The following is a 21216-nucleotide window of genomic DNA, read 5'->3' on the forward strand; positions in this document are numbered from 1 at the left end:
AGCCACAGGAATCCCAGAGAAAAGCGCAGGAAAAGCTGCCGAGGAGGGGCAGAGGGGCCCAGGTCCGGCTGTCACCCCCGCGGTGAGGGCAGGGGGGGACTTCACACTCGGCACCGCCACTTCCAGGGGAGCTTCCAGCACCCAGCGCGGGATGGGGGGAGCTGAACCTCTCAGCCTGGCGAGTGTCAACAGCAATTAGCGGTTCACACCCGGCCGGAGAGGGGGATAAACACTCCCGAGTGAGCCGGCGGTGCCGGGGAAGGAGTGCCAGACAGGGAGGAGGGGACCCGGCGGGGCAGCGCCTGCGAATGCCACTGCGCATTTCCCCCCTTTTGGGCGAGGGAAGTTCGCGGCTCGGTGGGACAGATGCTCCTCCGTCCCAGACATTTTCCTGTCTCCCCCTCGCTGCTTTGCGGGTCTTGGCTGCGGGGGAAGCCCAGGCATTGGTGTTTAGTGCCCTGCGGGGCTGCAGAGGGGAGGGAATGTGGAGGGAGCGTGGCTCAACCGGTGCTGAAGGACGGGATCACGAGGTCACAGCACTGATAATCGGAAAAGACCTTTCTGATCATCAGGCCCAGCCATTCACCCGACACTAAACCCCATCGGGAAGGGCTGGGATGGTGCCTTGTGCAGAAAACACCTTCGTTTTTCCATGCTGGGAGCAGGTACAGCTGCGGCAGCCTGAGAGGAGCTGAATGCACGCATTGTCGCTGAGCCAATTTCCCGTCCTCCTTCTCAGGGAGCTGACGCAAATTTGGCTTTCAGAGTTCTCCTGTTCTTCCTGACGGTGCCCAGGAACCGTGGCTGGCTCGCTCCTGCTTGGCTCTTGCTGGTGAAAAACAAAAAAATAGGTGCTGAGCACTGGGGGAGGTGGGATTTAGGATTCCGCAGCGTTTTTCCTGCTGGAGCCCCGTGGTGGGGTTGGAAAGCAGCGCTGAGGAGCTGCCACCACGCCAGGCCTGGAATTAAATATTAAACCTCTCTTCCTCGCAGCCTCCACAGTGGCACTGCTAATGACATTTCCTGCTGGCACTGATGGATCCGAGCCCTGCTGTGCCAGATGCTGCCACGGCAGCGAGGCCCTGCCATCCAGCTGGACAAACTGGGCAGCGAGATGAAGATTGATTCCTTTTTGCAGCACCGAGGAGCAGAGGCCCAGCAAAGCTGAAATGATGATGTCAGCGCCTGAGGGAGCAGATCTCTCAGGAGGAGAGGGTCTGGCTGACTCCATCCCGAATCCAGCCTCGGGAGCTCCCAGGGAAGGCTGGAGCAGGCTGGTTTCCCTCTCAGCAAGAGACAAAGGCTGCCTGGGCTCAGCTCCTGCCCCGGGCTGGGCTCTGGGGCGAGCAGAGAGAGGCTGCAGGCCCTGGAGCCCCGGGGTCGGGCTGTGCTGTGCCAGGCCCAGCTCAGTGAATGTCCCGAGGCAGCGCTGCCCCTCCTCTCCCGCAGCCCTGAGCTGCTCGGGGCTGCACGAGCATCGCACAAAGAGCCTTTGTGGGCACGACGAGAGGGCAGGCGGGCTCTTTGCGAGCCTGGCAGCAGCGAGTGCTGCCTGCCCTGCTCCCCTGGCTGCCCGTCCATGCCTGCCCTGGCTCCCCAGCCCTTCCTGCCCTTCTCCCTTGGCTCCTCACCCATGCTTGCCCTGCTCCCCAGTCCTTCCTGCCTTTCTCCCCTGGTTCTCCAGCCCTTCCTGCCCTGCTCCCCTGCTCCCCTGCTCCCCAAACCTCCTCCCCTGCCTCTCCAGCCCTGCCTGCCCTTCTCCCCAAACCTCCTCCCCTGGTTCTCCAGCCCTGTCTGCCCTGCTCCCCTGCTCCCCAAACCTCCTCCCCCGGTTCTCCAGCCCTTCCTGCCCTGCTCCCCTGCTCCCCAAACCTCCTTCCCTGGTTCTCCAGCCCTGTCTGCCCTCCTCCCCTGCTCCCCAAACCTCCTCCCCCGGCTCTCCAGCCCTTCCTGCCCTGCTCCCCAAACCTCCTCCGCCGCTCCCCATCCCTGCCCAGCCCCTGCGCTGCTCCCCGCTCCTCACGTGCGCTCACACGCGCAGGGACGCGCGGCTGCGGCGGAGGGGGAGCTCCCCGAAGCGGGGATGTGCTGCTGCTCCAAAGCCCGGCAGCTCCCCCGGGAGCCGCTAATCCCACCCAGAGCAGCTCCCGGGAACGGGAAGGAGCCGCCGGAGGATCCCTGCTGGCCGCCCGTGGCTGGCACTGCCCAGGGCGGCACTGCCCAGGCTGGCACTGCCCGCCGGGCTCCCCGGGAGTGACAAACTGCAGGCAGGCTCCCTGGCAGATGTGTTCCCGTCAGTTTCGGGGCTGTTCCTGCGAGGAGCGGCGCGGTCACACGGATCCCATTAGCGCTGCGCTTAACATGAACCAGAACCAGCGCAGCCACCAGCGCCGCCCCGGCACAGACACAAATCCCGGGATGAAATCAGGCCAGAGCTCCGCTGTGCCTGGCTCCAGGGCCCTGGGAGCCGGCAGGGCACGCAGGGGCCGCCTGGAAAATTTTTCCTTGGGGAGGGGGAATCCACCCGCGGCAGCTCGCTGGTGTCGCGTGGTTGTGTTTTAGTTTAGGGATGGGAACTCCCTGTGCTCTGTAATTCCATGGGTTTCGCTTTCCGCATGGGAGCTCCCCGTGCTGCACACGTTATTTACCTCATGGAGGGGAACAACCGTGCTCCCTAATCCTTGTTTTCCACTTTCGGGATGGAAACTCCCCGTGCTCCATCCATCCCCAGCCCCGTGCGAGCCCCGGGGGTCCCGGGCAGGCATCACTCGCTGATGGCTTTGCAAACATCCCAGGGGGTTCAAAGAAAGCCACCGAGTGGGTTTTTCTCTCCTCTCCACCCCCCTACTCGTGCAAATCCACATGAACACAAAACCCTCCGAGCTCCCGTGTCTGGGGCCGGGATTGCAACACCCGGGTGGTTGGGCAAGAGTCCGGCGAGCAGAGACAGGCGCGGGCACCCTCCTGCAGGGGCACTTCGGGATGGTGACAGGTCTGACACAAGCCGCCCCTCGGGGGTGGCCTTGGCACAGCCCCGCAGAGCGACCGGAGCACTCGGGTGATTAACTGGGGTGTCAGGCAATTAACTTCTTCACACTTGCAGCCTCTAAACTCGCCCATAACTCAGAGGCGACAGACTCGGTGTTTATTTTCTGCTTTAAAGAGGAGCCGGGTGCAGCTCCCAAAGGAAAACAAGCCCTTCCCGGTTTTATAGCCGGGCTCCGGGGCGGATCGCAGGACGGAGGAGGCAGAGGGGTTGCGAAGCTGCGGGCCGGGCCCGTGCCCGCAGAAAGCGGCATTGAGGAAGCGATTCCATCAGCACGGACCTGGGCAGGCTTTGGATGAGTCACTCCGTTCCCTGAGTCACCGTGTCTGTCCCCACACGGATGCAGCAGGAAGCGGTGACACCGATTAGAGCCCGACAGGCTCCGGGCACGGGGAAACCGGGCTGGGTCTCGCTGTGCCCTCGAGCCCCGTGACACGGCGCATCTGCTCACCCGTCAGCGATTTTATTACCTTTTGAAGCATTTGGGGGCAGGGATCCCGACTGGTCCAGCGGGAATCCTGCAGCCATGCTCGAGGCTTTGGATTTTGTCCTCGGGCAGCCCCGAGCTGGGTCGTGCAGGTGTTCTGCTGCGCTGAGCCCCAGGACAGCCTCAGACCGCTCCATCTGCCTCTTGTTTTGATGCAAACACCTCTGCACAGCTTCCCTGCCAGGGCAGAGCGTGCCAGGGCTGACAGATCGTGGATCTGGACGGGAATATTCCCAGCGGGAAGCAGAAGCTCTGCTCCTGCCTGGCCGTGGGCCAGGGGCTGCCCCGTGGTGGGTCTGGGTGAGGAGGAGGAGGGCTGGGCTGGGTTTGCAGCAGGTGTTGCTCAGCTTTGCCACTCTCTGTTTATTTCTCCAAGCTGGAGATGCTCTGAGTGCTGCCACAGGCAAGGGTTTGCACAAATCCTGTGCTTGGAGACAACCTGGATTTGCATCGTGGCCAAGGGGGGACACCAGGGACCCGAAATCTGGAACCAAGACTGGGCCTGGCTCACGAGTGAGGGTCCTGTTGCCACCGGATGGGCCAGGGAATTTGCTCAGAACACCCATATTTTGGTTGGAAGCAGGAGCACCTTCCCAGCCCGCTGTAAGCACTCCAGCTGCCGCACAGGGATTGTTTTTTATAGCAACACCGCCAAGGCCTCAGCCTCGTTATCCCCATTTTTAGAAACGGAGAAGTCAGCACAGGGAGGTGCTGCTGCTCGCAGAAGGTCCCCTGAGGGGCCAGCAGCACATCCCAGCTTCCCTGGAAGCCCCAGCCCCGTGGCCAGACAGTGCTGGGATCGTGCCGGGGGCAGCTCCCAGCTCCCACAGCCGTTCCCAGCCCCACAGCTGCTGCTCCAGGCTGACAGCAAAGCCCGGCTGCTCTGAAGGTTAAAAACGGTGCCCGTGGGGAGAGCAAAGTCTGCCAGTGCCTGCAGCAAACTTCTCGCCTGCAGTTATTGCCGGGGGATTAGCAAAGGTCAGGGTTTAGTACTCCAGCCCTTCCCAGTCTCTTCCTTTACTGCACGTTCGGGGATTTTGTTGATTTAGGCTGATCCGTAAGTGCATGGAAAAATCCCACCCAGCCTGGGGGAGCCAGGGGAGCAGAATTCCTGCAGCAGATGTCATCGTGCTGGCAGAGGGAAAATACCCCACCCCTTGGCTGCCGGAGCCTGGGTGGGAATTCTTGGGATCCTGGTGGGCAGAAAGCTCCTTATCAGCCAAGGCTGTGCCAGCCTGGCCCTGGCACCCTCCCTTTGGAAAAGCCGGATCCTGCTTCACCCTCTGCTCCTCCTGCTCCTGCCTTTTTGCTCTTTTCATCTCTTTTCTCCCTCCCGCCCATGTTCACTTTGCCCTGACGACTTTTTCTTCTGCCGTGCAGGATGTGGGAGGGATGAAAGCTGCAGATAATGAACAACCCCGGCGCTCCTCAGCGCTGCCTTCCTGGGAGAGCTCCGAGATTCCTGCTCCCTCCACCTCTGCCTCCCCCTGCAAGTGCTCTCACCCCAGTCATGTGCTGTCTGTTCCCTGACAAATCGCAGCTGGCAGCTCCTGCTCCCAAACACTCCAGGTTTGGATCCGGTTTGAGCTCAGCAGCTCCTCTGGAGATGGGGTCACTGCAGTTTATCCCCAGGAAACTCCATTTGCGCCAGCAGCTCTTTGGTGTGGGCCTGGGAGGGCTTTGCCAAGCCTGAGTTAGGAAAGACTTCCCAACTCCCCAGGAAGAGCAGGAATTGCTTCTCCTGCCTCTGTCCCTCCTGTTTTGTCCCTCCCAGCAGCCCTGCAGGTGGATCAGGCTCAGGGCAAGGGCTCCTGATGTCTCCTTTGTGCTGCCTCCCCTGCTCCCCTGCCGTTGGCTCGGTTGGAAAGAAGCGCCCGGTCTGGAAAAAGAGATCCAGAAAGGCAAACCCAGGACCTGGAGAAAGAGGAGGCCTGGGGCAGAAACAAATCAGGGCTGCTGCAGAAACTACCAGAGCAAACAGCAGGAAACCACGGGGAGAGGCCAAGGAGAAGCTGCTGATAAACCCTGGTCCCTTCCCGAGGCTCCCACACCGGATCCATCCTGCCCGGGAGGGAGCAGCCGGGCAGGGCTGAGCTCTCTGTCTCTGTCACACCAATTCTGCACGAGCCTGGCCACAGGAACCTCTCCTGCCCTGCAGAGCCCTGGGGAATATTCCCGGTGCCGTTCCGTGGTGTGGATGCCACCGGCAGCTGCAGCTGAGGCCGCGCAGCTCATCCAGCTGTGCAGCTCATCCAGCTGTGCAGCTCATCCAGCTGTGCAGCTCCTCCCTCGTTCCCGGGGCTGCCAGCTCCGCTGGGCCGTGCTGCAGAGCTCTGGTGTCATCGAGGGGAGTGTGCCATGGACAGAGAGGAGCCCCTGGCATCCCTGCAGGCTGGGGGACACTGGGGAAGGGCCCCCTTTGCTTCAGAAACCTCCTGGATCCCAGAGCTGGGTCCAGCAGCAGCCCTTCACCCCGGCTTATCCCTTTGCCGTGTCCCATCTCCCCAGGAGAGAGGCTGAGCCCGACTGGCTTCTCCCAGCACATTCAGCCTCTCATCCCAGTTTTCAGCTGCGCCCCTTCCCGGTTTGGAGCTGGGGAGGGACACCTCTCTCAGCTCCAGCTGTTCGCACTGTTTGTTTTATTTTGGGGGCTCCCCTGGCTCTCTGTCCCCCCTTCCCATTCCAAGGACTGGCGCCCTGTGGCTTTTTTCCCATTTGTGGCCTGCCTTCAATCCCTGCCCCAGCGTTTTGTCCCTGCACCCCCTGCCTGCTGCAGGGATTGAGCATTCCAACACTTCTTCTGTCGGCCCCCCAAGCCAATATTGACCCAGGACCCCTTGGAGGTGAGGGAGAGGAGGTGAGGACATGGCTGCTCCTCAGAGGGGACAGTCCCACCGGGATTTTGTGTCCCCCGGCCGGACACAGCCCCAGGACACTTTTCCTCCTGCCCTGAGGGATGCTGAGGGAGGAGCTGGTGGTCCTTCTCCCCATCCAGTGCTGCTTCCCTGCTCCGGGAGCACACGGAGTTGAAGGGCTGGATCCTTCCAGAGCAGGAGCAGATTTGCACCTCCCAATTACGATCAATTAAGGAGCACTAATGGGGCTGGGCTTGGCCTGAGCACTGAGGCAGCGGCGGGGTCAGCGCCGCACAATATCCTGTTGACATCACTCCCGAGGGGCAATTCCAGAGGAGAAGGGGCCTTGCCGAGCTGCTCCTCGGCACAAAAACCTCAAAGAGGGCTGTGGCCTCTCCTCCTGCCTCCCCTGGCTCCATTATCCAGCGTCCTTAAGGAAAAGGTGGAGAGGGAAGAGTGGCCCTTTTCCCTCTGGCTCGTCCTGGAGATGCTGGCGGGGAGGGGGCCGCGGGGGGCCGGGGGTTTGGATAACCTGCCTCATTAGTGGCTGGATGACATCATTATCTCACATTAGCCACACTCTTCCAGAGGTAATTGGGAAGCCTCTGGAATGGCCCCGTGACCTTTAATTAATGCAGCGGGGCCTTTTCCTTGTGCGGCTCCTCGCTCTGCCTCGAGCAGCTGCTTCTTGTTAAGATGCCAGAGCAGGGGAGCCTTGGTCCCATGCCGGGAGTTTCTGAGCCTCTCTGCCCCGGGGGAGGAATAAAAAAGGTGCAGGAACAGCCTCAGCTGCTGCCTGACTCGCTTCAGCCTCTTTCCAGCAGCCCCTCTCTGGCTCCAGGCGCTGTCTGGGCAATTACCCAGGAGCTGATTGTCCCAGCCAGGGCTCCTGCCCGGCCCGCGGTGCCACGAGGGCTCTTGGAAAAGTCGGGATGTGGAGAGGGGGATGATGGAACCAACAGAGAGACCCAGGCCTTTTGCTTGCAGAAGGAAAAGGAAGAATTTAGGGAGAAATTTAGGCTGGGCAGGCCCTGGCACAGATCTGCCCCATCCCTGGAAGTGTCCAAGGACGGGGTCTTGGAGCAGCCTGGGGCAGTGGAAGGTGTCCGTGCCCATGGGGGGAGATGGAACTGAGCTTTCTTCCAGCCCAAACCATTCCAGGATTCCATGGTTTGTCCCAGCTCTGGGTTTTTGCTTTTGCTGCTCTGCCCCGGCTCTGGGAGCCCCCAGCACAGACACTGCCCGAGGCGCTGGAATGGATAATCCAGAGTTGTTCTAATCCTAATTCTGCCTCAGAAACCTCTGTAAAAACCTCCAGCCTGAGGAGATCAGGGCTGGCTGTGATCCTCCGTGGGTTTTGTATTCAAAAATGTGGAAACAAATTAAAGGAAGCTCTGTTCAGGTCGGAGCTTTCCATTCCCAGGTGAGCCCAGGAGGCGGATTTCGGGACCAGGGGATGATGTCCTCAGGTCCTTGGGAGCCGTCAGCTGGCAGAGAGCTGGAGCTTTTGTGACAGCAGCATTTGGACTCATCAGGCCTTGGGGCTGAGCCTGATGCTGCTCTTGGCACAGCTCCCTCCTGCGCAGCTGGCACCGTGTCACCATCCCTCGCTGCTGGCACAGCCACGGGGGGCTTGGAAACCCTTCCCATGGGCAGAGCGGGGTGCAGCTCCCCAAGCATTTGGGGATTCCCACTTCGGAGCCTCGGAATTGAGAGAGTTAATGAATGTCCTCGGCTCTGCTTTAATCCAAGCCAGGCTGGAGCACTCCTGGAGCCGGGACTGCGGCTGGGAGAGGGGCTGAGCGTGTGCGGGGGGCTGCCGGCTCTGTTGTGTTTGCAACCTGACCTGGTCCCTGCTCTTTGAAGCTGCTGGCAGTGGGTGGGCCGGGATCAGGCCGGGATCAGGCTGGGATCAGGCCGGGATCGGGCCGGGATCAGGCCGGGATCAGCGCAGGGACTGACGTGCCAGAGTTCCAACAGCAGCACAGCCGCGGTGCCCGTCCAGCCGGGAACTGGAGCTGCTGGGACGGGGGTGGGCAGTGCCAGCGCGAGGAACTCGGGACCTCACGGGCTGGCAGGGCCCTGCAGATGTGGAACAGCCTGTGTTTGGGGCTGGGCTGCGAGGAGAGGCCCTTTCAACCCAAAACATCGTTAATCAGCGCTCGGACAGCGAGCGGAGCTGGGGCTGCCGCTCCCGCTACCGTTGCCCTTTCCAGGCCCGCAGCCAGAGCAGGGAGGGGAGAGCTTGGCCAAGCCTCAGCTCCTTCTCCCTTCCTCTGCCTCGTTCCAGGGCCTGTCCTCGCTCCTGGTGGCCAGGGTGGTGGCCATGGTGGCCACCAGTGCCTTCCATCCCAAAGCAGCCGCTGTCCCTCACGTCGTGTTGGGTGCAGGAGAGGGAGGACACAAAGGGGTGGCCCAGGAATGCAGCTCGTGGTCCCAGGAGACCTCACTGCAGCTTCCTCACAAGGGGCAGGCACTGATCTGGTGGCAGGGACAGGACCCAGGGGAAGGCTGGAGCTGTGCCAGGGGAGGTTCAGGTTGGATTTTAGGGAAAGGTTCTTCCCCAGAGGCTGCTGGGCACTGCCCAGGCTCCCCAGGGAATGGCGACATTCCTGAGGCTGCCAGAGCTCCAGGAGAGTTTGGACACCGCTCCCAGGGACAGGCTGGGATTGTTGGGGTGTCTGTGCAGGGCCAGGAGCTGCACCAATGATCCAGCTCAGGGTGTTCCATGATTCCATGGCTCTGGGAGCAGACCTTCGCCAGGGATTTTACCAGCAGTGAGTGAATGGCTGCAGCCCTGGCTGCTCCGGTGCCGCCGCAGCCCCGCTGTTCTGCACACCCAAGACTGCGTTTTTAGGATTCCCACAGACCCGCTGCAGAGGATTTTAACCTCCGGAGAGGAGGTTAAAAACCCCGGGAAAGCGCTGACTTCGTGGCTGTAAGTGACATCTAGTGGAAACGGCGGGGAAAAGGAGCGCACAGGTAAAACCCTGATCCTGTTGGATTCGGGGCGGGGAGGGGGAAATGGATTCCCGGGAGCTGAAACGTCAGCCCAGAGGCCTCTTTTCGGGACTTGTAAAAAAAAAAAAAAAAAAAAAAGTGGAATAAACAGAAGAATAATGGAATAACAATAGAGGTTAATAATAGAATAATAAAATAGAATAAAGAGAATAAAGAGAGTAAAGAGAATAGCTTTCTCTGCCTGGGTAGAGCTTGTCTCACCTCAGTGGACAGCATGGGAAGGGAGGTGGCTCGGACATGGCAGTGGTCACCTGGCCCTGGAGCTGCTGTCCCCGAGCCAGGAGCGCCACAGCCACCCAGGCCATGGTGCTACAGTGCTACACAGAGTCATGGAATCATGGAATGGTTTGGGTTGGAAGGACTTCAAAGCTCACCCAGTCCCACCCCTGCCACGGCAGGGACACCTTCCACTATCCCAGGCTGCTCCAAGCCCTGTCCAGCCCGGCTTTGGACACTCCCAGGGGCAGCCACAGCTTCTCTGACCAGTTCCTCTGCAGCCCTTTGGCTCATCCTGCCGGGATCTGCGCCTGGGGACAGCTCTGGGACAGGGGACACTGTCCCACAGCCCCTGCCCGTCCAGACAACGCTGGGGACTTGCAGACCCTGTCCCCAGGGACAGTGCCTCCCTGCTCCCGGATCCTGAGCCCATCCCTGCGCCTCTCAGGCATCTCCCTGCTGTGTTTTCCCTCTCCTCGGAGGTGGCTGGCGCTGCCACCCCCGCCCCTGGCACTGCCGCCCTGGCCCGGCCGGAGGGGTCCCGCCGGCAGAGCGGCTGCAGCCCGGAGCTGTTCTTGTGCGAGCGAAGGCAAAGCTTGCGGAGGAATCTGAAACCCGGCGAGACTTGGATTAGCAACCCGAAACTCCGGCCAGGAGCCGAGCTTTGGGAAGAGCTTGGCAGAGTTTCAGGCGAGTGCGGGCTGCGTTTCAAGTGAGCCGAGTGTGACCTTTGCATGAGCCCGCTGCTGGCGGCTCGGGGAGCATGGGCTGGAATTTTAACAGAGCCTGGGGAGCGAGTTTCAGGCAAAAAAAACAAAACCCAAAAACAAACCAAAGCAAGAAAAAAAAAAAGTTAAAGCGTTTGGGCAAAACCAATTCGGAACTCGGGTGGTTTGGGGGTGATAATTGCTGCTCACCTGCCCCCAAACCAGCAGAACCAGACGGGTGGTTCCGGCTCTGCTGCACTCGGAGTTTCACTGCAGGGTTAACCCTTTCCTCAGCACGGAGCTGTTCCTCCCAGGCTTTCCCTGCGGTAGATCGGAATTCCTGTCCTTTCCCCTGTTCCCATCCCCAGGGAGGTCTCCTGGCCGTGGGCAGGGTCGGAGCTGGACGTGAGCAGCTCAGCGTTCCCTGATCCCGGGGGCTGAGCTGTCCCTGTGACAGGCTGTACCTCGCAGGAATTTATGGAAAGGAGGGAATGGATCAGAGCAGGGGCAGATCACGGGGTGGGAGGGCTGGGGAGGGCACAGGACGAGTGTCCAGGGAGCAGCCGGACAAGGGCAGACAAGGCCGCTGCTGTCAGTGCCCGAGGCTCAGCGATCATCCAGCTGAAACGGAAGAAAGATGAGAGAAAATAATCACAAATAAACCTCTCTGTCCCGGGCAAGCAGCAAGGGCCAAGGTTGTCTTGCTCCTGAAGCTGTGGACAGATTTCTTTTTCCATTCTCTTTTATTTTTTTCCACTGCTTTCCCTACAATCTCTCCCTTCCCGCCCTGGCGCTCAGTATGAGATGGGGGTAGGTCAGGGCAGGGAGGATCTTCCTAATCAAACCCACATTTCTCTGCATTGTCTGCCCATTCTCATGGGGAGCTCAGCCAAAGCCCCATGCTCGCGATGCTCCAGCGCTGGTTTGAAAAGCTGCACGAAGGTAGGATTTTCCCAAATGGAGTTTCCTGGGTCGGAAGGGAATTATTCCACTTCGCCCTGAGAGCTCCTTTCCCAGAAATTGAGGACCCTTTACACTGGGAGCAGTGAAAGCTGAGCCTGGAGCCACAGAAGGGGTCTCTACCCCAAAGGAAGCGCCCTCCATGGTGCTCCCAGTTTTCCTGCCTTTTCCATGCCCTTGATCCCGCAGTTTCTCCCACGCCAGGCACCGGGGGGGCCACATCTGCTGCTATATTTCGGGCCCTTCTCTCATTACAGGTGACATTGGTTATTTATATCACATCCTCAGTCCCACAGCATCCATCCTGGAGGTGCTGGGTGCCATCCACAGGATGGGGCTGGAGCAGCCCAGCAGCATCCCAGCAGCTGGCACCGGAGAGCTGGAGCCAGGAATCCCGGAGAGGCACGAGAGCCAAGAAGGAAACGGGACATGGGCTGTCCACTGCCACTAAAGGTCCTCGGCAAGGTGGCACGATGCCCCTCTGCCACCTGTGGGGCTCAGGGACAGCGGGACGTGCCCTTGAAGGCCACGCTGGGCTTTTCTGCCCCCCCAAAAGGACGGGAAGTGGCGGCTGAGGCGTCATTTCCCCACGGGCGCCGTGTGGGCTTCTCCCTGGCCAGGCAGAGAAATCCTGGGCTGTCTCCTGCTCCCAGACTCCTCGGTGTCCCCGGCTGGGCCGTGTGGCGCAGTTCCCGTGGCCGCACAGCCGGGCTCCGGAGCGGCACCCATAACGCGGCCACCCGCCCGCCGCTGGCCGCCGGCCCCATCTGCTGCCTCTGCCCCTTTCCTGGTCCCTGCAGGCGGAGCTGGAAGGTTCCTCTGGCTAAACCCCGGCTCGGAGGGAAGGAAGTCGGCTGCAGCCCAGGAAAGGAAGCCAGCTGGTTTCCCTTGTGCGTCTGCGAGGCGTGCGGGGGGAGCAGGGCGTAGCCAGACCGCGAACGAGATAGGATGGGGAGGCAGCGCCTCTTCCCTTCCATATTTTCTGGGCTGGACGCGGGAAGCGTGGCCTGGGCATTATTTCCTCCAGCTGCTGCTGGGCTGGGCTGTCCTGGCTCTCTCCTCGCCGTGCAGTGCGGGACAGCAGCCACGACGGGGAGCTTCCATCCCGCGGGACGGCCGGGCGGGACACGGGCCCCGCTGTCCCCTGCCTGTGGGGACACAGCCAGGCGCTGCCCCCGGCTCCCTGGGGTGGGCAGGGGGCCTTGGCCAGCACCTGGCCCTGGGAGGCGCAGAGCTTGTGGGACCCCCCAAGGGGGATGCAGAGCCCACGGGTCCCTCTCAGCTCCCATGGCATCCCCACCCCTGGCCGTGGCTGTGTCCAGCTGGGGTGTCCTGGTGGCCGAGGGGGTGGCTGGAGCCTCGGGGCGGTGCTGGGGGGCAGCAGGGCCTGGGGCAGTGCTGGGGTCACTCTCCCTGCTCCTTCAGGGCAGCTATTTCTGGCCCTGAGACGGGGAGGGCGTGTGGGGGCAGGAAGGTGGGAGGAAGGTGGGAGGAAGGCTCCGGGGCTCATGGGAGCTGAGGGCTATTTCTGCCTCGCTTTGTGACCTGCCAGGCCACCCTTGGCCACCGTGTCAGTGCCCCGTGCCAGGCTGCCCCTGAGCCTGCAGCCCGAGGCTCCCCACAGCACGTGGCCCAGGTGGCCCTGGGTGGCGAGGGACGTGTGCCACACACCCTGCGCGGTTTGTCACAAGACCGTGATGCTGGCTCTGATCTCCTGATGTCACCCTGCAGCAGGCCGGCAATAAATGCCCTGGGAGTGCCCGAAATAGGTGAACCCTGACCCTGAGGTGATTTTGTGTCATCCTGCAGAGGGTGACTAAGGCAAAGTGGCTCTGTGGGAAAAAGAACAGTCACTGCCACCCAGCTGTGCCAAAGGCTGGAAGCTCCGTGGCCTGTCCCCCTTCCCTGCTGGCCACCCCATGGAGCGACCCCAGAAGGGAGCAGTGGGCACCGGCAGTGGTCCCAGTGCCCCCAGACGTGGCTGTGGCACAGTCACGCATTGCCTGGCACCCTGGCATTATCCCCCACCAGTTCTATATATGGGCCTGCCCTCTCCGGGCCGCGGCACCGGGATCTCAAGTGACACCGGGGAGGGAGGGGGGGGGGTCTATTTTTAGCCCTTGAATGGATCTGAGCTGCAGCCGGGCTCCCTGCCCCCGCCGAGGGTTCGGCATCATGTTGTGCCGGGAGGGTTCTCCTGCGTGGCTCCTCGAATGGCTCCATCCCCTCCTGGGGCTGGGGGACAGGTAGGACGGGCTTTGTCACCTCCCTGCTTCTCCTGCTGCCGGATCCCCCCGGGGCTGTGCTGCTCCTCCCTCCCCAGGCCCGCGGGAAGGACGGGGCTGCTGCCGTGGCTTTGCTGGAATGTCCTGTTTGCGCTGAGCTTCGGGAGGCCGTGGCAGGAATGCTCAGGAACATCAATCCCAGCTTTTAAAGTGGCAAAAGGAGTAGGAAAGGGGGGGGTGTGAGGTGTGGTGCTGCTGTGGAGAGAACCCCAAACCTTCTCTAGCTCTGGAGAGAGCACCAAACCCCCTGTGCAGCTGTGGGGAGAATCCTAAAGCCCCGGGGCTGCCGTGCTGGGGAGCAGAGGCAGCGGGGACCGAAGGGGGGTGGCACTGTCCCCTCTCACTGCTGGCAGGGCTGTGGTCCAGCACAGCCATCCCCATCCTGCTGAGGCTGCCAGGAGCTGGAATTCCCAGCTGGGTTTCAGCCGGACACGAGCGAGGATGGGTGAGGATGAAGGGAGGAACTGGCAGGAAGGGCTGGGGGCACGCACCTCGCCTCTGTCTGCCCACACCGGTGCCACCCCCTCGTCCCTGACCTGTCCCTGCTCCCCTGCTGCAGGCATGGATAACTTCGAGTACAGCATCCAGCTGAACGACCGGGAATGGGCTGAGTTCTTCCAGGCCTCCGAGGAGTGCAGCCTGGCGCCGGCCTCGCTGGCCACGGCCGAGGAGCAGTGCCTCAGTGACATTGAGCAAGGGGACGCCTCGGGACGGGACTGTCCCCGCAGCAGCGCCGGGCTGACCGCGGCCAGGCCGGGCAGCGAGCCAGCGGCTGGCACGGGTAGCCCTGCCCCACGTGGGGTGGCCGGTGACACCGCCCCGCGCTGGCCGGAGCGTGGCCACCTCTCCCTGCCGGAGCTGCTGTCGGGCAGCGAGGACGAAGCGGAGCTGGGCTCTGTCGGGAGGTTCCTGTGTGACAGCGACGAGCCCAGGTGCCGGTCGCCCGCTGCCATGCCCAGCGCCCAAAGGAGGCAGCCGCCACGGCCACCCGCGGCCACTCCGGCCGGTGGCACAGCCCAGGGCAGCCCCGGGCAGGACGCGGCGGAGGAGAAAGGAGCGGCCGGAGGCGGCCAGGCCATGGAGCCCCCCGGGCCCCCCGAGCAGGGAGGGGATGCAGGAGGGGGACGAGCCCGTGGCAGCGCCCTGGTGGCACAGCCGGCGGTGGTGGCACAGCCGGAGGCTCCAGCAGCCTCTGCCTCCCCGCAGGGATCGGCCGGGAAGGGCCCTGCCAGCGCTGCCCCCTCGGAGCCCGGAGTGCGGGGACCCGCCGGGGACCCCCCGAGCCCTTCGCCGGGGACGGTGCCCAGGGTGGCACAGGAGGAGGAGCGGGCGGGCACGGAGCCGAGCTCGCCGGGCGGATCCCCCAGCGTGGTGAGGCCCAAGGTGCCGGCGCAGCCGAGGAAGAGCCGCAGGCAGCGCGGAGCCAGCGCCACCGAGGGGGACAGGGACCCTGCGGGGGCTGCGGCACCGGGCGCGGCGGGGGCCGGGAAGGCACCCCCGGGCTCGCCGATGTCCCCTCGGAAGGGCAGAGGGAAGGAGAAGGCGGCCAAGGGAGCGCTGGTGAGGCTGGGCAGCGAGGAGGCTGCGGACAGCAAGCGGTCAGTGCCCGGCCCTGGCGTGGATGGCGGCGATCCCGGGACTGCTGCCCCGAAGCAGAGGGGGAAGGAGCCGGGGGCGCAGTCCCCAGGGAAGACAAAGGCCACCAAGTACCCGAAGGCAGCGCAGGCCGGTGGCTCGGGCGTACGTGACAGTGTCCCAGTGGTCCCTGGCGACGGAGCCGCGGCTGTTCCAGGGCAGGCGTGCCAGGAGATGCCAGGGAAGCCTCTCCAGCCCGGGAGCGCGGCAGCGTTTGGAGGGAATGCTGCTGAGGGGGCTGGGGGGGAGCCTGCAGCTGAGATCCCTGGAGTTCCTGCTGTTGAGATCTCCAGAAAACCTGCGGAGATCCCTGGAATTCCTGCTGCTGAAATCTCCAGAAAACCTGCGGAGATCCCTGGAATTCCTGCTGTTGAGATCTCCAGAAAACCTGTAGAGATCCCTGGAATTCCTGCTGTTGAGATCCCTGCAGCTCCTGCAGCTGAGGTCTCCAGGAAGCCCTCAGAGATCCCTGGAGTTCCTGCAGCTGAGACCCCCAGGAAGTCTGCAGCTGAGATTCCAAGGAAGCCCTCAGAGATCCCTGCAGTTCCTGCAGCTGAGGTTCCAAGGAAGCCCTCAGAGATCCCTGCAGTTCCTGCAGCTGGGATCCCTTGGGAGCCTGCAGCTGTGATTCCCAGGAAACCTGTAGCTGCAGTCCCTTGGGAAGCTGCAGCTGGGATCCCCAGAATTCCTCCAGTGGGGATCCCTTGGGAGCCTGCAGCTGGGACCCCCAGGAGTCCTGCAGTGGACATCCCTTGGGAGCCTGCAGCTGGGACCCCCAGGAGTCCTGCAGTGGACATCCCCAGGATCCCTGCAGCTGAGATCCCCAGGATTCCGGCCGTTGAGATCCCATGCGAGCCCACAGCTGGGATCCCCCCGATTCCTGCGGCTGGGATCCCTTGGGAAGCTGCAGCTGAGACCCCCAGGGAGATGAGCCCCCTGTGCTTTGCTGATGGGGCCTCTGCCAGGCCCAGCTCTCTGGATGTGACCTGGCCCGAGATGTACGATTACTTGTTCTGTGATTCCCAGGAGGAGGAGGACGAGCTGGGGAGCTCCGTGGAGGGGTGGAAATCCCCCTTGCAAAGGGAATTCTGCTGGCCCGAGCTGTACGAGCACTTTTTCAACGAACCAGAAGGAAGCAGGAAAAAAGGCAAAGCTAAAGACAGGAAAAGGAAGGAGTTCAGCAGCTTGGACCACGCTGGGCTGCAAAAGGAGGATCCCAGCCCGGCTGCAGGCAAGGACACCGTGTTTATCCCAGTCCCTGATGTGTATGGACATTGCTTCCCAGAGAGAGCCCAGAGCAGGATGGGCTGGAGAGGGATTTTCTCAATGGCTCCGGCCTCCGAGGTGAAGAAAGCTGTGGGGGCTCTGAAGTCCCTGCTGCAAAGGCAAATCCAGCTGGGAGGAGGCCAAGCCCCAGCATCCCAGGCCCTGGTGCCCAGAGGATCCGGAGAGAAGCTCGCCCTGGTGCCACTGGGAGGAGCCCAGGTGTGGCCAGGAGATGCAGGCACAGCCCTGGCCCTGAGAGGTAAACCCCGTTGTCCCCTGCAGGGACATGTCCCGGGCTGTGTCACCCTGGCTGGCCCTTGGGATGCTCCCTCTGTCCCCTCTGCCTCTCCCTTGGGTCACTCCCTCCCTCTGTCCCCGTGCAAAGCTGGTGCTGCTGGCCAGGTCCCCCAGCACTACAGGCATGAGCAGGTAAAATTTGGGATTGTAAAACCCACTCTGATTAGAAAAACACCCTCCAGAGGCCTCAGAGGTCACCTGGACACTGCCTGTTCCTGGAGGCAGGTGAGAGAAATGGGAATAAAGGGAGAAGTTCAGCCCCTGAGGACAGGCAGGGATTTATCTTTGAGCTTAAATGATGCTCAGAGCCTCAGAGTTAATATTAAACCCAAACAATGAGGGAGCCATCCCGAAGGGAGCCTCAAAATCGAGCTTCCAGTCTGTTTGCACGGAGAAAAACCCCTTTGGGGTGGTCACAGCTGATTAACAAGCCGGTTTTAATTGAAAGCCTGATCAAATGAGTAGGAGCAAGAAGAACCTGATTTGACATAGGCCTGCAAGTTGTTCCAGGCTGGAACGGCAGCGAGGCGGGGAACGCCGAGCACTCAGGGATGTCCTCGTCCCTGGAGGAGGCAGGGAGCAGGAGTGGGGTGGGGTGGGATGCACGGAGGGATGCTGAGCACTCTCGGTTGCTGTCCCAGAGCTGGCTGCGCCTCGGGACCCCGGTGACAGCAAGGGGAGCTTGCCCGAGGCCCCAGGAATTGCTCTGTCCTAAATCTGCTCCCCAGACCCAATTCCAGCCTCCAGAGAGAGCTGGGGAGATCCTCAGGGAGGTGGTGAGGCAGCCTGGGGTGGCTTTAACAAACATTTCCCTGGGGTTTTAACCAAGTGTGAGACTGAGAGGGGTGACAGATGAGCCACTGTCCTTCGGGACTGCGCTCGAGCCCTGACCAGACCCCTCTGCACCACTGGTGCAAAAACACCTTCAGGGACGATTCCCTGGGAGCACCAGGGATTTGCTGTCCCAGAGGGCGGGGAGGGGAGGCAGAGGAGGTGGCACAAAGCCCCCAGACCTCGTGCTCCTCTCGTGGCAGGAGCAGCAGAGGACCCCCGGGTGCTGAGCCACAAGGACATGTGCCTCGTGTTCTGCGCCTTCGCGTCCTGGGCCGTGAAGACATCTGACCTGCAGGCTCCGGATGCCTGGAAGACCAGTACGTACAGTGCCCGCCTGGAGAGGGGTGGGAAGGGCTCTGGGGGGCACTTGGCAGGGAGAAAAGCAGGGATATTTATACCTGCAGCTGCCTGTGGGGAAGTGCAGCGTTTTCCTGCTTTTCCCAAGTGCTTTCCCTGCTTTCTGTCTCCTCCACTCCTGGCTCCTGCTCGCTTCCTTTGTGCTTTCCCTGCAAAGCTGGAGCTGAGCTCCATCCAGCCCCTGACAGGGACCAGTTTGTCAGGATTTCCTTGGGATCGGTGCTGTCAGGACCTGCAGTGAGCAGGTTTAGATTCCCTCATCCCAGCTGGAACAAAATTCCCTGCTTTTCTGATGTGCTTGGAAGGCTTAATCTTCCCCCCCCCAAACACAGCTCGGCTGAGGCATCTTCCTGCTGCTCTGAGTCCTGCAACTGCTCAGAGGGGATCTGTGGGATCCCCTCCTCTCCAACCACAGCACCTGGAAGCTGCTGGGAAGAGAAGAAGCTGGGGAAACACAAATTCACTGAATCCCCCCGGAGTGGGGATCGCTGGATGAGCAGGGAACGGCTCAGGGCGAGCAGCATTCCCAGTTCCTGCCCTGGATGCAGCAGGTCCAGCCCTGGAGAGCCCTTCCATGGGAAGATCAAGGCTTCCTGCTGCTTTTCCAGGCGAGGAATGTTCCCTGCTAAGGTCACCAGGAAGCTGACACCCGGGCTGGGAATAGCTCCTGAGCTAAGGCTGCTCAGTGCCATCATCACAAGCAGCTCTTGGCCTGCTCCTCCTGGGCAACTGAGTTTGGGATGGAGGACGTGGCCCCGGGAAAGGTGTGGAAAGCGGGATACGCTCCTCGTGCCCTGGGATGGAATAACCTGGGGAGGAGGAGGGAGGCAGGAGTAGTTCCACAGCCTGGAGCAGCCATTCTCTCCGGGCATTTGGGCCTCTAAAAGGTTGAATTTCTCTCTTTATGTCCCTCTAACACATAAATCAGAATCCAGTCTGAATATAAGGTGGGAAGTCCAAAGGCACGGCTTGGATTGCCAGCTTTGCTTGGGAATCAAGGGAATTTAACGTCTCTTACAAACCAAATCAAAGACACTGAGTGCAAGCACAGAGCAGAGCTTGCTTTGTCTATAATCCCCATCAGTTATTTCTTCTGTCCCTATATTTTTTGATTTGGGGTTTTGGATATTTTCTGCTTTTGGCTGGGACCAGAAAATCCATAGGAAGTCCACAAAATGGGATTTTCCTTGGCGTCCTCCTGGTGTAAACAGAAGCAGGAAATGAAGGTGCTGCCCTGAAGCCCTGGTGAGATTTTTCTAGCATGTCTTCCTCATCCAAGATCAAATCTCCACCCAAACCTGTGGCTCCACCCAATCCATGAAATTCCCATCTGGATCTGTGTATCCGACACTGCGCATCACCAGTGGAGCCTTTTGAGCATTTCCCCTAAAAACAGACGTGTTTTATGGAATGGTCGGGTCTCCACGTGCCCAAACTCCGGGACTGGATGTGGCCAGTCAGGCTGTGGGCAGCTGGGAACGCACTGGGAACAAATTCCGTGTGGTGGGAATGGAAAGCAAAGGCAGGAGGGGACTGGGAAAGGGCGAGGAGTGACCCCGCTGTGTCCCACAGAGCGGGGGGGCCCAGCAGTTTGGGATCCCCACGTCCGGGGAAAGATCCTGAGGTCTGGGAGAAGCACCTGGAGTCACAGTGGGAATGTGTTGGGCTCTTTTCCAGTGTTCCTGGCAAGTTTCGGCACCCTCTCAGCCATCCGCTACTTCCGACGGCAGGTCAGGGAAGGGCACCCCCGGACTTAACCCCGGCCACGCCGGAGCCGCTGCCCGAGGCCGGCGCAGGCAGAGGCTGGGACTTTGTTCTGGACACTGGGAGAAGCCTGGAGCCAGCACCAAGACTTCTGTGGCCCCATCCCTGGCGGGACAGGATGGCACAGGGAGCAGGACCTTCCCGGTGACAGGAACTGACGGTAGGACAGGACAGGACAGGACAGGACAGGGGTGGCTCTGCCCTTCGCTTGCACGCTCCTCGTGCCGATCCCGGGAATGCCCAGGGTCGGCTCCAGGGCACTGCTGGTTCCTCCTCCCTGCTGGAGTCGCCTGGTGGCACAGGAAGGAGCTGAGGTGGCAGCGAGAGAAAGCGGGGGAGTGCTTCATCCCGAGAAAAGCTGGGATATCCGTGAAGGAGGAAAGGAGGGCTTTGGGAAGGGCTTGGCTAGGCCCGGGCTGGGCGGCAGCTCCAGGGGATGGAGGGGCCGCTCCCTTGGCAGAGCCCAGCGCTCCCATGACCGGTTTGAACACTCCAGGAGGGCTCATCCTCTTGGATTTCACTCCAAGAAGTCGCAGCTCGGTGCAGCAGCTCTGGGATAAGGTTTCTGTCGCACGTGGCCACCGCAGCCCTGGCATCCAGAGGCACGGACGGGTCTGTCCCTGCGGGACACCTGCTGCAGGGACACGTCCCCATCCCACGGGGGAGGACGGGCAGGGTCACGCAGCCAGAACGGGGGGAAAGGGCGGCCAGGGAGGGTCCTGCGGGGGATGCACAGGGTGGGAAGGGCAGCAGGGAAAGGGCTGAGCTCAGGGAAGTCTCAGGGAAGAGGACAGGAGGATGTTGGAGAGGAGGGAGGAGTGTGTGGACAGGTTTGGCTGTGCCAATCAGCAGGGAAAGGGTCTGGATATTTGATTTATTTCCTCGTGTGCCTCCCGTCCTAGAGAGGCAGAGTTTGGCTGGGGGAGATGTGCGGCTGGGGAAGGGCTCCAGGGAGCCTGGAATGGAAAGTGGGGGGAAAAACAAGAAGGAAATGGTTCAGTCTCCCCCCTCTCCCCAGTGCCTCCCTCACCCCTCCAGGGCATTATCCAGGAGGATTTTCCTTCCCTCGCCAGTCTGGTAACAGCACCAGTGTGGGATTGAGCGCTCAGGGACCGGACCCACAGAGGCTCTGAGGGCAGCAGTCAGCCCAGAGCTGCAGTGTGGAGCTGCCTGTGAGCTCTGCAGGAACGCTGTGCTGGCGTTTGTCCCGAAACAGGAGAGGGGAGGTTTCCTTCCTTGTGCTGAGAGTGCCGTGAAACTTCAGTGTGTGGTGGGGTGTAGGGTGGATTACTGCTGATAGGAGAGCGCAGTGAGACGTGGGACTGGGAGATAGATGTGGCCAGGCTCTGTGTGGGCCAGAGCAGCTGTGCACCCACTGAGAGCCGTTCTGTGAGGAGGGCAACGGATGGAATGTGCTGGAAGCTTCTAATAAAGCTCTGTCTCATTTACTACTTCTGTGTCCGTCCCTGTGTCTGTGGGGAGCCCT

General features: G+C 61.6%; 1 protein-coding gene across 2 annotated transcripts; it reads left to right on the forward strand.

Annotated features, from left to right (window-relative positions):
- The first annotated feature begins 13428 nt into the window (after positions 1–13428).
- On the forward strand, positions 13429–21181 carry PERM1 (PPARGC1 and ESRR induced regulator, muscle 1). Of its 2 annotated transcripts, none has more exons than XM_069035008.1 (4): positions 13429–13538; positions 14137–16737; positions 17810–17926; positions 19644–21181. In XM_069035008.1, the coding sequence occupies exons 2-4, from the start codon at positions 14139–14141 to the stop codon at positions 19721–19723; spliced, it is 2796 nt and encodes a 931-aa protein (XP_068891109.1). In that variant the 5' UTR covers positions 13429–13538; positions 14137–14138; the 3' UTR covers positions 19724–21181. The 2 variants fall into 2 exon arrangements, with proteins under 2 accessions (XP_068891109.1, XP_068891110.1); XM_069035009.1 differs by lacking the exon at positions 19644–21181 and adding an exon at positions 19119–19624.
- The last annotated feature ends 35 nt before the right edge of the window (positions 21182–21216 follow it).

The sequence above is a fragment of the Aphelocoma coerulescens genome, chromosome 21 (genome assembly GCF_041296385.1).
Source record: "Aphelocoma coerulescens isolate FSJ_1873_10779 chromosome 21, UR_Acoe_1.0, whole genome shotgun sequence".
In the NCBI taxonomy this organism is placed as follows: domain Eukaryota; kingdom Metazoa; phylum Chordata; class Aves; order Passeriformes; family Corvidae; genus Aphelocoma; species Aphelocoma coerulescens.